The 17,100-nt window shown below is 22.5% G+C and overlaps 3 protein-coding genes and 1 long non-coding RNA gene across 48 annotated transcripts in view; 1 reads left to right on the forward strand and 3 right to left on the reverse strand.

Moving 5' to 3' along the window:
* The first annotated feature begins 14 nt into the window (after positions 1 to 14).
* LOC108003651 (uncharacterized) lies at positions 15 to 14,890 on the forward strand. Of its 3 annotated transcripts, none has more exons than XM_062074886.1 (6): positions 15 to 328; positions 604 to 1,228; positions 1,339 to 1,652; positions 1,719 to 1,958; positions 2,049 to 2,315; positions 11,693 to 14,890. In XM_062074886.1, the coding sequence occupies exons 2-6, from the start codon at positions 760 to 762 to the stop codon at positions 11,723 to 11,725; spliced, it is 1,323 nt and encodes a 440-aa protein (XP_061930870.1). In that variant the 5' UTR covers positions 15 to 328; positions 604 to 759; the 3' UTR covers positions 11,726 to 14,890. The 3 variants fall into 3 exon arrangements, with proteins under 3 accessions (XP_061930870.1, XP_016921552.2, XP_061930859.1); XM_017066063.3 differs by lacking the exon at positions 11,693 to 14,890 and adding an exon at positions 2,388 to 2,893; XM_062074875.1 differs by lacking the exon at positions 11,693 to 14,890 and having other exon boundaries at positions 2,049 to 2,893.
* LOC108003654 (uncharacterized) lies at positions 3,714 to 4,693 on the reverse strand. The gene is made up of 2 exons (XR_001767091.3): positions 4,213 to 4,693; positions 3,714 to 4,073 (listed from the first exon to the last, which is right to left on the reverse strand). It is a non-coding gene; the product is annotated as an uncharacterized LOC108003654 (long non-coding RNA).
* On the reverse strand, positions 11,230 to 11,929 carry LOC108003652 (bis(5'-nucleosyl)-tetraphosphatase [asymmetrical]). The gene is made up of 2 exons (XM_017066065.3): positions 11,731 to 11,929; positions 11,230 to 11,623 (listed from the first exon to the last, which is right to left on the reverse strand). Exons 1-2 carry the CDS (start codon positions 11,927 to 11,929, stop codon positions 11,307 to 11,309), a joined length of 516 nt encoding a protein of 171 aa, XP_016921554.1. The 3' UTR covers positions 11,230 to 11,306.
* The window catches only part of LOC108003484 (serine/threonine-protein kinase MARK2), a 54,617-nt gene continuing 50,375 nt past the window's right edge, over positions 12,859 to 17,100 (reverse strand). For all 43 annotated transcript variants that reach the window (XM_062074816.1, XM_062074823.1, XM_062074802.1 and 40 more), the window contains one exon: positions 12,859 to 16,975. In XM_062074816.1, the coding sequence (XP_061930800.1) occupies positions 16,757 to 16,975 (219 nt within the window). In that variant the 3' untranslated portion in view covers positions 12,859 to 16,756. The remainder of the gene's footprint in view (positions 16,976 to 17,100) is intronic.

Raw genomic sequence — 17,100 nt, forward strand, 5'->3', positions numbered from 1 at the left:
TTTACCAATGATTCACGAGAGAGAATTAGTTAGGGAAAATGGCTGACTATACAGTAATGTTTTGACAATTTTAATTCTTTTATTATATTAATTTCAGAAAAAAGTGTATAATATATTAAAATATCAATCTATTTATATTGTAAAATATGTTCTTTGGTGAAAATTAAAGATATCTATTAATGCATATGCCTAAATTAATAAGAAAAAATTTATCAAAACTTGTTTGAACGTGTTTCAAGTAGCTGCCATTAGGAAATGCTCATTATAAATGTCTGAATAATTTCTTTCAAAAGTTTTGTGAAGACATGCATTAAAATTTTTATATACTGTAAATATGTATATATATATATATTTATATTTATATACTTTTGTGTTTAAAATTGAATTTGTTTTTAAAAAATAATTTGTTTTATATTAAATTTTGAATTATAATTTAAATAATTAATTTACGATATTAAATTTATGATTTAAATATAATTTATTTTATAAAGAATCAATAATTATTTAAAAAAAATTAATAATTAATTTAAGATTTTAAGATAAGACATTTTTTATTATAATATTTTTAAAATATTTATTTAAAAATAATATATTTTGTTGTAGATAATCAAGACTTTCTATTAATTAGTATATTTATGTAATATTGATACATAATGGTATATCATTCATAATGTAATAGTGTTTATAATATTTTTATAAAAGAGAAATGAAAATGAAATACTTTTGAGGGCAATAAGATGCCTGTCAATCCATTCAATAATGGGACAGCATTTCGCTAGTCTCAAAGAATTTTTTAGAATGGACAATGAAAGGCAATCTTCCGAAACATGTAATGTTATACAATCAACACAATTAGAAATAATGAATCAAGATGATATAGAAAATTTACATAATAATGAAAATAATGGAAATGTATCTACATTGAATTTAAGTTTAATTCTTCACGAAGAATGTAAAGGAGATAGAAATTTGGATAATGATCATGTAAATTTAGATCTAGATAATCATAATTCTAGATTTGAAACTTTATATAGTCAACCAATTGAGACACAGAATTCAAAACAAATTTATAATAATGGAAACATTAATAAAGAGATATGTTTTAAACAACAAGAAGCATGTTGCAGTAGTTCTGGAAGTAGTAATACTAGTAGTAGTTCTGAAGATAGTCCTATAAATCCTTCTTTAAGAAGATCTTCTAAAACTTTATCATTTGGAAAGAGGAAAGGTAAAAATATATCTTTTGTGTTTTTTGTATTTATGTCTTTTTTTATAAATTTCAATAATACAATATTGTATAAAATTTAATTTAATTAGTATAAAATTTAATTTTATTAGGCAAACAACGTAATAAAGATCAAAATCCAATATGTACTCATATTTTGTCTTCAAAGAAAAAACGAAGTAACTGGGTGTTAAAATTTAATTGTGCTAAAAATAAAAATTCTAAAAGCACAGATATTATTCCTGGTCAAGGAAATAATAATTTAGATTGTGTTTGCACTGGTTATAGAAGAACTGAAGAACATTCTATGGGAGCTAGTGTTATATTTAATAGTCGATCTGCTCCTCAAAGTCCAATACTTGGACCACTTCCACCCAGTCCTATAATTAATCTTTCAAGATTTAATCCAGAAGAGTTTCCAATGGAAGTATGTATTATTAGTATTTCAATATTACAATAATATGTATATAATTATTTTAATATTTCATTATAGGATTGTGACAAAAGAGCACGATTACAACGTGCACGAGAAATGGAGGAAGGTGTTGAACCTCCTCCTGGTTATAAGCCTAATTATCCTTCTGGAATTCAAGTACATCCAAATGGAATAACAGTAGACAGTTTAGCAGCTTTATTCCAAGCACATGCTGGTATACAAGCTGCTGCTCTCACAGCTTTATCACAAATTGATTTTACATTAATTCCAAACATTGAGAGGCCAGCACATACTCAAGTAAATTAATTGATTATTTTCATTTGAACATAGGAAAGAATAAATTGGTTATTAATTGATATTTATATATATTTTTAATTTTTTTAATAGGTTGATTATGTTCATTGTCTTGTACCAGATCTTAGATCAATTACAGCTTGTTCTTTCTATTGGGGTAAAATGGATAGATATGAAGCTGAACGTTTGTTAGAAGGTAAACAAGAAGGTACATTTTTGTTACGTGATTCGGCCCAAGAGGAGTTTATTTTTTCTGTTAGTTTTCGAAAATATGGACGGTCATTACATGCTCGAATCGAACAATGGAATCATAAATTTAGTTTCGATTCACATGATCCAGGAGTTTATGCTTCGGAAACGGTATTTCTATTTTTAAAATTAAATAAATTAAATACATTATATAGATATTCGAAATTTCATGTATTTTTTCAGGTATGTGGTTTAATTGAGCATTATAAACATCCATCATGTTCTATGTTTTTTGAACCTATGCTTACAATACCATTTCATCGAAATTTTGCTTTCCCTTTACAACATTTATGTCGAGCAGTAATTACTACACGAACGACATATGACGGTATTAATAAGTTACAATTGCCAAAGACGCTTAAAAGTTATCTCAAGGAATATCATTACAAGCAAAGAGTACGGGTTAGACGATTAGATACTGAAAATGACTTACAATCAGATGGAAGATCCATATCATATTTACCTTTAATATAAATCTCTGTATTAATATTTAATAGAGTTATCAGGCATTATTTTATTGACTTTACATTCGTATTTACTACTTTATTACAGTGATATGTGGTGTATATATAATAGTAGAATTAAAATCACTGCACGGAATAATAATACATATAATACATATAAAAATTGTAATTTTTCGTAAATGTTACAAAATTTAAAAAATTAATATTTTTTTGTTTAAAATATAATCCGTCCTTTATTTTCTTCATATTATAATATCAAATAAGATATTATTTTACTTACATATCACATATTTGTGATTATAATTATATTTCTTATGCATATTTATAATTGTGAATTATGGATAATCAATTTAAAAAATTTTAGAAGTGCGATTTGAAATTATTTCTTCATATATAATATTAAAGATATTGGAGTTATTTTTGAAAGCACTTAACATTTAACAAAAAAATCATAATATTAGCAAACTATAATAACAAAATATACATATTCTACATAAAATGAAATATTAGCATAATTAAAATAGTTGTCATTTTCATTTTAATATCTTTTTTAATTTGTATTTGTTTGTATTTCTTTTAATTTTTATTTGTATTATAAATAAATAAATTAGTAAAAGAAGAAAGAAAAAGATACAATAACAATATATAAATAAATTAAAACAATAACCAGAAATACACTGCATATTATATCTTATAATTTAGTGATTAAATTTTTCTTTATATTATTTTTAACATTTATTTATAATTAAATTAGTTGATATTCGTTTCAAATATAATTTAGTTGATATGTTAAAAAATAATTAAAAATATTTGAAATCCGATACCATTGTGGTATGTTATATTAAAATATATTTGCTGATTTTAAATTTGTATTTATTCTGTATATTTATTATTATTATTACATATTAAAAATGTTTTACATAAATAATTAATTTGAATCTTAAAAGGAATTTAGTTATCACATATATTTCATTTTGCGAAGGATTTTTCTTATGTAACAAAGCATATATTTACTATTAAATATAAAAAAAATAAATTGCTACAATTATTAGTTGATTGAATGTTTAATATTTAATTATATAATAGAATATACATATGGTTTCGAATAGAGATATTTCTTTAATAAAATATATTAATTCATTTTAAAATGCTAAAATTATATGTAACTTTGAATACAAATTTACAACTTTGAATACAATTTAGTATTACAATTTACTATTACTTTCACCATACAATGTTAATTATATGTTACAAATTTTTTTAATGAAAATGCAAGATTGTTTTTTTTAGAATAAATACAATTAAAATATTATTGATTTTGAATGTGACATATATTGTATAATTGGTAATACTATTTTACAATTGAATACAAAAAAGAAAAAGAAGAGTACAACAAAAAATATATCTATATGTATTATAGGAATAATAAATTAATTTTCAAATGTTTTATAGTAGTTTGTTACTATTTTTTAAATGTATAAAATTATACATTATAATATTTTTTGAATAGATTTTAATTTTTATGTATATTTTAGAAAGGATACTGATAAAATTTCTTTCCCATTCTTCAACCATGTATAATTCCGTAACAAGCATATATCTAAAATACCAATATTTTAAAAAAGAAAATAATTTTTGTAGTGGATTAATCATATTTCTTATGTTATTTATGGAATGATTAAATCGAAACAATAAGCTTATGTTACTAAGTTATTAAAATAATTATACATAACATATTTTGGGTTATGTACCAACTTAAAAGCATGAAATATATATTATGTTTTTGCATGAACTTGGCTTTATTAACATTGTAAATTTTGTATATCTGCTTCAATGTATCAATAAATAAAATGAGAGTAGATTTTTTGAAAATAGACAGATGTGAATATAAAGTATATCTTGTTTAAGTATTTTTTGTAGAAAAAAGCAATTATATTTTACTATTAAAATTTTTTTAAAATTATTTTATTGTAAACTGATCTTGAGAAATGTCAGAATAATTTTATAAATAAAAAATATCGAATAATAAAATTTAAATTTTTATTTTGAATATTCCGCATATTTTTAGTGAAGAAAATCAATATTTTATAGATATCAAGCTTTATTCTCAATTTCTTGAATTTTTATAAATTTATAACAAATATAAAGAATCGATTCAAACTATAATTTGATATATTAATAATAATATCAAATATAATTATAAATAATTAATGATGATATTGTTTTGTTGAAAGCTTGAATTCTATTTTCATATTATGATAAGAAGAATGAGGTATAATTATTTTTTTTCTTAAAAAATTAATCTAAAAATATATAATTAAATATCATATGTAACAACATGCATAAATAATGCATAAATATCATTATTACAATAAATACAGAAAATATATAAATTAATATATAAATATTAAAATATTCATTTTAATATAATACATTCAAAATTGTAATGTTTAAATAATAATTTATATAATATAATGTTATATTTATAGTATATATATTTTTATAGTTTAATGTGATATTTAATTAAAATTTTAAAATATTTAATTTGAACAAATATTAATATGAAATAAATTTTAACCAATTTAAGACATTATATAGAACTATAGTCTCTAGAAATTAATAAAAGAAATAAAATTTTTAATGTTTATCAAATAATATTAAATAAATATAGTAGATATAAAAAGTGTTTGTATGATAATTAATTTCAACAAAAAGAATAATATTTTTAGAAGTTTACTGAATAATTTAGAAAAAATAAAAATTGTGATATACATGTTGTAACAATATATTATTAAATATTTAAAAATTTTATCATTAATTTTATCATTAAAAAAAAATTTTTTTTTATTTTTTTTATTAAAAACAATTTAAAATATAATATAATTGTGAATAAAAATTATCTATTATTATTATTATAGAATATTATTATAGAATAATTGCAATAAAAATGATCAAGAAGTTTAAAAATTATTAATTATTTGAACATTAGTATATATTATTTTAGATTAATTTTTTTATGCAAAAATATAACAATATCATATTTATATTCAGGATTTCTTCCTTTCCTTGTCTCTCTCAATATTATATTAATATTTCACAATATTATTAATTTATAAAATTTTAAGAATAAAGTTCTAAAAAGCTTTGATAATTGATACGAAATTTGAAAATTTAATAGAGAAAAAAACTTTTAATAAAATTAAATAATAAAATAAAATTTTAATTTCAATCAATTATTAAAATCTTAATAAAAAATTTTCAGCAATATATATTAAATATATGTTTTTTATTTTTTTTATATTTATTTCTATTCATTTTAATTATAAAAATGAATTTTTATTTTTGCAAATAATAATTCAAATGATTATATACAAGAATTTAAAGATACATAAGTTAAGACAAAAAATTTTTATTAATCAAAAATAATGAGTATATTTTTTTTTAAATAAAATACCTTTAAATATTTGATCAAATATTTAAAATAATTAAAATTTTCTAAGTTACTAAATTATACATAAGTAGTAATAGTAATAATAATAGTAATAGTAATAATAATAAGTTTTAACTTATTTTATTTTTATTTTATTTTATTTTGTATTTATTTTACAATTTTGATTGTGATAAATCAAATATGATAAATAAATTTTATCACATTAATTTTATAAAAAAGATATCAAATTTTATCAAATTTTCAAATATAAAATTCTATTTAAATATCAAAAAATTTCTTATTCATCATATATTGTTTCTTTAAAGAAATTTAAATTATTAATACATATACATTATATGAAATGTAAATTGTAATTTATATTATAATATGAACTTAAATTAAAATATTAATATAATATTGTAAAATAACTTTAAATTTTAGATTTGGATTAAATTCTTAAATATTTTGATGAAAACTGCAATATTAAATTTGCATCGCTTTTTATTTATTAAAATTTTATGTAAAATTTAATATTTATTAACTTATGATCATAAAAATTTTTAAAAATTTTTAAAAATTGAAGATATATTTATAAAAGAAGAAAAAAGAAAATATAAAAAATTTGTTACATTTCGAAAATGTTATATTTACTGAATATATGATACAAAATTGAATTGTTGTATGAAGTAATAAAATGTAATAAAAGTATAATAAAAGTAATAAAGTAAAATTTATTTATATCGATGAGATGAAATTAGAAAAACGAAAATCATTAGTATCATTGTATTATTGCAAATTAATCTTATAGAATTGATATAGGATTAAATAAAAAAATATATTACAATGAAGAATGCAACATTTTAAAAGAAAAAAAAATGATAAATTTTTGAAGTTATAAACAGAGTTACGAAAGAAGATTAAACAAAATGTATATTATAAGATGTATATTATAAAATATATACTATATAAAATTATATTATAAACAAAATTGAAAATAAATTTTAAGAATCAAAGAAAAAACTAAAATTTTGAAGGAGACAAGGAAGAGAAGAAATCTTGAATATAAAATCTTAGCTTCAGATTATTATTATTTTTGATATTATTAATAAAAAATTTTATAATATATTATAAAATGTATTATATTTAATTATAAATATATATTTATAAATATTATAAATGTATTATATTTACGTATAAAATACATTATATATATGTATGTATATAAATATAATACGTTAACACGATTGAATTCTGTTTATACATACATACTTGACTATCTTTCGGATCCGCTAAATGCAAAAATAAAATAAATAATAAAACAATCGTTGAATCAAATTTGAATATCAACAGTAAATATCAATAATCATTCTTGATATTATAATTATAATCTAAAAAAAATTTCCATCATTTAATTTCTCTATAGATAATCGATGATTCGCATGCGATTTTTCTTTCCATTTATGAATCTTTCCTATTATACTTCTTAGAATATAGAAAAGAAAGAGAGAAGAAAAGTAGAGAAATCATAACAATTTTCATGCTGCTTATTGGGGCGCAATATATTAACATATATTTTTAAGCAAAACCAAATTATGACTTTTATGATCATGATTTTTGACTTTTTCGTCATTATTATGAAGTTATGATATTTAATATCACGTGAGAATCATGAGAAAAAGAAATATTGCTTAGAATCTAAATCCAAATCTGAAGAAATGTGTCATTTGGTACATGATTGGTATGTCAGTATTATCCTCTTCTATTTAGTTTTTTCCTTCTCTATTATTCCCAGAATCAGAATAGATGTTATATTATAAAGATTAGATAAATTTAGAACTCGCAATATTTTGATATATAATTGTCTTATAATTATATATAAATAATTATTGGCTTATAACATAAATTCGTTCCATTTTTTAATTTGTTTGTACTTATTTATTTAAGTAAATATACATAATTTAATCAATTACATATCTTTCATTTTGATTTATAATCTTCTGCTATTTTCAGTCTTTCATAAAAAAATTGTGAAATTTAAAAAATTTCACAATTGGAATAAATAATAATATAAATATATATTATATATAATAATTTGAGTGATTTTTCTTGTTAAACAAATAATTTATAATGAGTTTAATATTTCTATTATAAACTTCCATTTTTTGTCACCAATAACATCTTTTTAAAAATACTCTTTTTTAATAGCAAATCACAAGCAGAAAATTTGATTTATTAAATTTAATTTATTAAATATCGAATTTATTGATCAAAATTGCATATATAATATATGTCATTTAAAAATTTTAAGTTAAAATTGATCATCTATTTTATTTTATATAAAACATAAAAATTGTGATAAATAAACTTTAATGACATGTAATCAAAAAAAAAATTATTATTGCATATGAAACTTAAATGTTAATAAAAGTCAATAGTTATAAGTAACATTACTATGAAATATTGATAAAATCATCTTTCATTTATTTAAATTCTTGATAAATTTTCGGTAACAAATATTATTGAAATAGCATTCTATGTATTACATTTATTTATACATTATAAATATATTTATATATTTCTGTGAAATAAAAGAAATAATAATTATTGGAATTAAATTGACATAAACTACAATAGTAAAAATTAATTATTTATTATTATAAAAATAAGAAAAACTATAATAAAATTAATTGAAATAGAATACTGTTTAATATCATAATAATATTAATAAAATATTATAAATAAAAAAATATGAAAAAAAGAATCATATATTGAAAAAAGTAATTTGATAAGAACCTAAATATGAGAAATGAAAGATTGATTCTCAGAAAAATTAAAGTTTTAAGTTAATGCATCCTAATTAGTATTCTATATTAAAATATTTAAATATTTAAATATTTAAATACAAAAATAAGCATTATTAAAAGAATAAGAAAATATAATATAATTTTTATAAATGAATTGAAATTTAACATTTTTGATTCAAATGACAAATTAAATTTATTGAATGTATGAATTTCAAATAATCTGAAGTTATATGGCAGTATCTAAATCCAATTGGAAATTTAGTATTTGTTGACAACGTAATGAATAAATATCCTATTTAAATATATTGAAAAATAATGTAAAAATTAATACGGAGAAAATGGATATTTTATTATAATTTATATATAATTGTACCTGTAAAAATTAATTATTATATAATTGTTTTAAAATTCTTCAAATCTGTTTCTTTTTTTTTCTAATTTTTTAATAATATTATTGAATTTAGAATGAATTAGACAAAAAAAAAAAATAAGATTATACGACATTAGAAATAAAGAAAATTTAAAAAAGTTCTGCAAAAAAAAAATAATTTCCGAATTTTGAAAAATTAAGCAAAATCAATATTCTGATTACGATGTATATTATTATTAAAAATGTATATTATCCAATAAAATATTAATTAATTAAGAAAAAATTAGTTATATATTAATATATTTATACATATAAAATTATATTTTATTTCTTTTATATGATATTGATGATTCATTAATATCATTTCATCCGCGTAACAACAAATTTTGTTTAATTTATTAAACAAATAATATATCATATAATATAATTATAATAATAATATAATAATTATATTAATACAAATTTTGTTATATTTTGAATTTTAATCATTTTACAATTTTCATATTTTATAGAAAATAATTATGTGAATTTTAAATAATATTATATATTATGAGATAGTCATATATATAATAAATATTATATAATAAGAAATAAATATTCAAGTAACAAATAAATATCAAGTTCCAAAAATATTTTAAATGATTCTAAAAATATATATGATATATCCATAAATTAGAAATTCTTGAGAAGATTTATAATTAATTAACCAATATTTTTTTTTGTAAAAACTTTCATTATTGTTTTGTTAATAAGTTATTAACAAAAAACACTGTCCAATCACGAAGCGTATAGTCTAATCGATAATACTATTGGCTTTATTCCGCCGATCAAACATAAATAAATCTAAGCAATATATTTCAAAGAAAGTATATTAAATATTTATTTATTATTATTGTTGTTGTTGTTATTATTATTTATTATTATTAATAAAATACATATATTAGTTATATTTATTTATTTATATATATATTTATTTATTTATTCATTTATTCATTATTTGTGATATAATTTGATTTAATTTTTTATTGATAAAAAAATATTTATTACATTCAACACATTCTTTTTGACAACAAGATATATTGCTTGAATTCATACTCAGTCGGTAGCACGTAACTAATGTTATTGTCGCAGCTCGATTAACTAACGCGTTTCGTAATTGGCCAGCATTTTTTATTATTAACTTATTAGCAAAGCGGTAACAAAAGTTTTTGAAAATGAAAATGTTGCTTAAAATTACCTTAGGAATCTCCAGTTGATGAACATTTGGGACACTTTATATATTTAATACTTCATTAATTTCTTCTTGTGTTGTTAAATAACCAATCGATTAAAACTTTGATTTCATTAGAGTTTAAAATGTTTGACTGTTATATATATATATTTTTTAATATAACGTTTTCATTTCTAAATTTTTAAAATCATTTTCTATAATTGATTCATCTTTACGTTCTGCATATATATATATATATTTTACATATAACATTTGTTTTTTGAATAATAAAACTTATGTGTTGAAAATTTTTATTTTTTGACATTTAAAGAATTTTATAAAAAATTATAGAGGCTAATTGCATGATACTTTTACTGAAATAATTACTGAAATGTAATTCATTATATATATATATCAATTAAAATATATGATTTAAATTTTTAATACATTGATTAAATAACCATCAACCATCAAAAACAAATTTATTATTATTTACTTAATATATGAATATGATCTAAGATATCAATTACATAAAAATTATGATCAAATTTGAATTTTGTTCATAATATTTTATAGTTTATATTAAAAAGTTCATTATAATGAGATAATGAACCAATAACAATGAATTAAATTTTAATGTAATGAATTCGATTATAGTATTAATTTATGAAATTATTAAGAAATATATTTACAACATAAAAAAAACCTACCGAAAAAAACATAAAAAAATTAAAAATGGAAAAAACATTATATTTTTATCATATTTTTATTATATTAAAAGATAATATAATAAAATTAATAGTAGCATCAACAGAAATATTATATTAAGAAAGATATTTTAGTATATATTCGTTAAAATTTTTTAATGCATTTTGCATATCTTGATATTTTGCTATGGAGCAAGCTTCTTGAAGTGGAAGCCATTTAAATGCTTGATGTTCATGCGACAATTGAATAGGTTTGTCAATATTTACTAATTCTGCTAGCCAATAAACAACAGTTTTTGGTTTTCCATTCACTTCGTAATTAAGTTCTTGTTTTGCATCTTCGAATATAATTAAATCACTAGCTAAAAGACCTGCTTCCTCTTGTGTTTCACGTAATGCGCTTTCCATATCTGATTCACCAGGATCAACATGACCTATAAATAAAATATAATAAATTATCAAAATAAATATTTTTTAAATTTTATATAAAAAATTTTTTCTAGGTTAGATTCCAAAGTAAAATCACGATTATGTGACAAACCTTTCGGTGGTGTCCAATGATGTTCGCCATAAGAAACTTGCATCAAAAGATATTCGACCATTCCTTGAATACGCCGAAATATAACGAAACCGCAAGCTCGTGTTGTCATCATGCGTTTACATCGGAAATAATTACTAGTTACGTTTCCTTTAAACACTTGATGGATAGACAAATGGCGACAAAGTAGTGAAGAAAACATGTAATATGTATAATTCGATTGTGTATACAAAATCTTTAAAATTAAATTATTTTAAGCGCTCTAAATTTAAAATCAATTATTTATATTTATATTTAAACGAAATATAATAAATATTAATGTAACGATTAAAAAATTTATATTATAATGAAAAAATATCAAGTTATTTTTAAAAATAAATAATTTTTAACAAATTCATGTTTTTTAGCTAAGTCATAATACTACATTTAATTATTCCATTTTAACATAGAATAAAGAAGATTAGAAGAAAAGACAAAGTATCGCATAAAATAAATGGATATTTAAAGATTGATAAACAATATTAGAAATTAACACAAATTTTTAAAATTTTGATAAAATATTATTTGGCAAATTGTGTTTCGTTTTGTTTCAAGTTAAATTTTTTTTTACATTAGTAAATATAGAAAAAGTGACTTTTATATTTTTGTAAAAAATATATTAACATATTCGCGTAAGTTGGGTACGTCCCATGCCATTTAAAATTTGTTGTGAAATTTTTGAGAAATTTGTAGTCATATTTTTTTTCTTGCATTTTAAATTTTACACCTTTTTCTCGATAATTATGATTTTTACAGTATTTTAAATATTATAAAGCATACTTTTTCGAAAAAAATATTAATCATAATGACGTAGAGCGTATATAACTTACGTAGCTTAAATGTAAAATCATCAAAAATTGATCCAGTATAAAAAGTATTAAGGTTTTGGATATTCGCAATGAAAACGTGAATTTATAAATAAAAAATAAAGAAATATATATTAATGTTTTTCAATTTTATCTTTGATTTGTTTTTAATTTCTTATTATTTTTGTTCGTGGGATTATATCACAGAACATTATATTAAAAAATTATTTAAAAAGGATAGAATATTTACCCTATTGCACATGTACAATTTTGAAAGGAATCTGAATTGGGAAACAATGTGTGTTACCATTTTATTATAAATATTTTTGCTACATTTTGTTGGCTAAATACCGATCACCAGAAAACACTTAGCAAAGCTGTATGTACGTATCTATCTACAAATTGTCACGTGTATGTTGCATGTGTGAGATGTGTGAATATGTGTGCGTGCAGGGCAAAGTGATGTCACTGGATGGATGACGAATCAAACCAAACCGAATCGAATCGAACCGAATCGTATCGTACCGTACCGTACCGTACCGTACCGTACCGAACCGAACCGAACCGAACTAAATCTAACCGAACCAAACCGAACTGAATCGAATCGAACCGAACCGAACCAAACTGAATTGAACCGAACCGAACCGAATCGGACCGGACCATATTAAATTCGATATTTCTTTCTTCCTTTATTGTTTTACTAATTATATAATAGAAAAATCACATAAGCTTTTTACAAGTGCGACGCGATTAAGGTAAACGCGCAACACAAGTATGCGCTCGCCGTTTCGAATCGCTAATGAGTCATCCGTTCAGCTTCTTCTTATGATTCACTTGGCCAATATTTTTAAAGTTGAATCTTCTTTTTAAGCAATCAATATTATTTGATGAAGCAAGCGAGTAACGAGCGGCGAGCGTGCGAATGAATGAATGAATGTGTATTTATATCGTTACAGTAAAGTACCGTTTCCTCGCCTACTTGCATTTTACAGGGATATATCATTAACGCTACTGAAAGATCTTATTTTGTAACATTAATTCATAATTGCTATGGTAAAGATACAATTTTCTACAGTATCTTGTCTTTTTCGTATAACGACGATTGCATTCGGAATTATACACAGTACTGTTTCATTGACATGCATGATCATTGTGAACAGAATTTATTTTTTTCCTTTACTGCCCTTTATTTTCCTATGTCTAATTTCTTTCAGGATCCTCCTGTTTTCACTTGTTCTTTTTATTTTTTCTTCTTGCTTTTTTGTTTTTTTATTTTTACTCTTTTTTTATTCAGAAAGAAATTGACATAGAAAATAAGTTTTCAAATAGTAGTTTGGACAGCAATTCAATTTGTCATAAAGATCTTCTGTTCCGTTGCATTATCATAATTCAAAATTGTGTCCGACATTGCAGAATTATTCGTATCGAGAAGTTCAATACGGATATTACTTCGAAACGAAGCTTTATCGATGACTAGTCGAATGACAAATGACGAACGAACCTTGTTTGCAACTTATAATAAAAGAAAAAATATTCACGATGTTACGCTTAAATACTATATGTATAATAATTAATCGAAAACTTAGTTTCCGCGAATTCGTTTTACGAGAATAACATGGTCATAGATTATTGATAACAATATTTGGTCGTTATCGGTCGTTTCCGGCAATTTGAAAGAACCATACACCGAAACATGTGCTGGACAATGAATGTTTCATCAAATCGAAAAACCAAGATTTTATTCGATATTTGGAGGCACGGTTGTGTGTTTAATTCATATTAAAAATGTGAAAAAATGATTCGAGTTTTGCATTTATTTAAATAAATTAGTCATTGCCTTTTGTTTAACGTAGACGATTAATTTTAGGCAAATATAAAAAGATCGCAATACGAATTTTTTCTCTTTCTTTTCTTCCGTTTTGTTTACATTTTTTCCTTCTTTTTTTTCTTCCTCTTTTACTTTTTTTTTCTATCGATCTATTTTTTCTTCTCTCTCTTTCGCCGTTTTTATTTGCATTCTTAATGTGAGGCTTTATTTATTTGGTTAATTTAGTACCTTCGTATATTGTATTATGTATGTACACCAAGTCTCTCTAGTCGCCTCTACGTTTATAATAATTTCTAATGTAAGTTCATTCAACCGTGGATACATTTGCGAATGAAGGGTTAAACAGCGTAGTAGTGTATAGCCAATTACAATATTTAAATATAATCTTACATAGTATCATTCGTAGAAATAACAGATCTCGTTATCGACGATGTCGTGCGCTCGTGCATATCGTGCTAGGTATATCCCGGAATTGTTTCGGAAAAAAGTACTTGCATCATTATTCGCGCGAGATACGAGTAAATTCGATTGATAATAATCTTTAAGTAATTAACTCCTTTTTCTCTATTTTCTTTTTTTCTCACGTTCAACGTTATATTGTAACGTTATTTGTATACTATTAATAAAAATAAAAATATAATAACAACAATAATTAATAATTAATAATTAATAATAATAATAATAATAACGCGTTACATAATTAATTTGACTAATGCCTATAGTATGAGATAGCTTTAAACTTATAATATAGATAAAAAAGTAAGATATCTTAAAAATATTTAGAAAGGTGGTGCGTGAATTACGTTTGCATAATATTTTGAATTTTTTTCAATATTCAACGAATGACAAATGTATAAAGATGTTTTCGTTACAGATAGAAGTTTCCTATATATTCCTTTTACACTTTTTTCGAATAATTTGATCGATTATGTACAACAGATCACTTATTTACTTGAGTGCCCCTTATATATGTATAAAAAACATAATTTGAAAAATTAACGTTGCGAAAAGAAAGACTTTTGACATAGAATGCACAATGCATTCGCCCCACTTATAAATATCTTTATTTTTAAAGAGCTTTTTAAAAGAGCTTTTATTCATGTACACTATTTTCTACTCATCTCGTCTTTCCTTCCACTCTTGCTAACAGATTCTATATTCCTTTCCTCGCTCATTAGAAGAAAGTCTATACTTTATTGATACGCATTATTAGGCACAATTAAAATAAAACAATATTTTTTGTGAAAGAGAAATTAGAAATTTAGTAAAAGGAAGGAGAAATTAATAAAATAAAGAAAGATCAAATATAATTATATAGAAGACGCAAATATAAGATTGGCTTAAGTAACTAAAAATAATAATTTTGTCAATTTCACCGGAGATACCGTGTTATAACATCAAGAAAATTGCTTGGAATATATAATACTGTAAACGCGTAGTATTTAAGTTGATAGCAACCGTTTCGGCTAGATTGAGAGAGTACAGAAAATGAGCATAATTCGACAATTGATACGACGACGCGAATGATATTCTCGATATCGAGAAGATTTCAAACATCGTTTTTTTGCGTATCGATAAGAAGAACGTTAAATTATTAGCTCGATCATATCGATTGATAACAATTTGTCGCGCGATACGATCAATTTGTATCTTTTCGTATTTTTTTTTTTCTTCTTTTAGCCTCTTCTCTTTTCTTCCTTCTGTGGAATCTCATTGAATTTTTTCATGTTTCTGTCCGATCAGCACCACCTTCTCCATTCACTCCCAATCTTCTCATTGTATTATTCCATATCTAGACGATTTCACGAAAAACCGACTGCTTGATTTTGTTTTGGCACTCGGGAGTATTTGAATATGCGCGCGTTCAACGGTCACGGATCACAGTTTTTTCGAGGCTTCCGAGTAAGTAACGGGATGATGTAATGCGTTGATAAATCGAAGATCGATGATCGATGATCGGTGAAAGTTCGATTCTGCCGACGTTACTTTCGCTGTTCAACTGGGACGGGATAGAGAGTATTGTTTAAACGAATATCTCTCGTGTATTGGTTTCGGAATGAAGATTGGAACTAGAACCAGAATCGGAATCATTATTGGTATGTATATGTGTGTGGATATTGGTATTGGTATTGGTATTGGTATCGGTATCGGTATTGGTATCGGTATCGGTATCGGTATCGGTATCGGCATCGGTATTGGTATCGGTATCGATATCTGTATCGGTATTGATATCATCGAGAAGGTCAAAGTCCCAGAAGAAGGAAAAATGAAAGTTGTCGGTAACTGTGAATCCGTGTCATCGATCATGAGAACGTTATGGATTGGCGCGGGTGGATAGGGCGCCTGTTGTCGGCAGTCACAGCTTGAGCTCATTTGCTATCTTGCTAGCAATATTTTTGAAGCCAATTGAAGTGCCTGAGATCCGTTTGAAACGTACTCCGTTCAAAGAAAGTCGTGGCAGTTTACAAACTTCGATTTCCCATTGTACTTGGCTATCTGTCGCTGCATCACCATGCGCACATAGCAGTAGAAACCTTTCACGTTGTTCGTACTGACATTTATTGGCATCCAATACCTAGAAAATTGATTGATGAATATATAAACTTTTTTCTTGTACTCTATTGCTTGATATTATATCATTTCGAAACACAATTTCCACAAAATATTATTTATTTATTTATTTATTTTATAACGAATTGA

Source organism: Apis cerana, linkage group LG1, assembly GCF_029169275.1.
Source record: "Apis cerana isolate GH-2021 linkage group LG1, AcerK_1.0, whole genome shotgun sequence".
Taxonomy (NCBI): domain Eukaryota; kingdom Metazoa; phylum Arthropoda; class Insecta; order Hymenoptera; family Apidae; genus Apis; species Apis cerana.

Excerpts from the sequence above, each read along its gene's own strand:
- LOC108003651 (XM_062074875.1), top strand. The coding sequence starts at position 760 with ATGGGACAGCATTTCGCTAGTCTCAAAGAATTTTTTAGAATGGACAAT. Across the intron at positions 1,653-1,718 it reads CAGAAGAGTTTCCAATGGAA|GATTGTGACAAAAGAGCACG; the intron begins GTATGTATTATT and ends ATTTCATTATAG. Across the intron at positions 1,959-2,048 it reads AGAGGCCAGCACATACTCAA|GTTGATTATGTTCATTGTCT; the intron begins GTAAATTAATTG and ends TTTTTTTAATAG.
- LOC108003652 (XM_017066065.3), bottom strand. The coding sequence starts at position 11,929 with ATGTTTTCTTCACTACTTTGTCGCCATTTGTCTATCCATCAAGTGTTT. Across the intron at positions 11,624-11,730 it reads TCATTGGACACCACCGAAAG|GTCATGTTGATCCTGGTGAA; the intron begins GTTTGTCACATA and ends TTTTATTTATAG.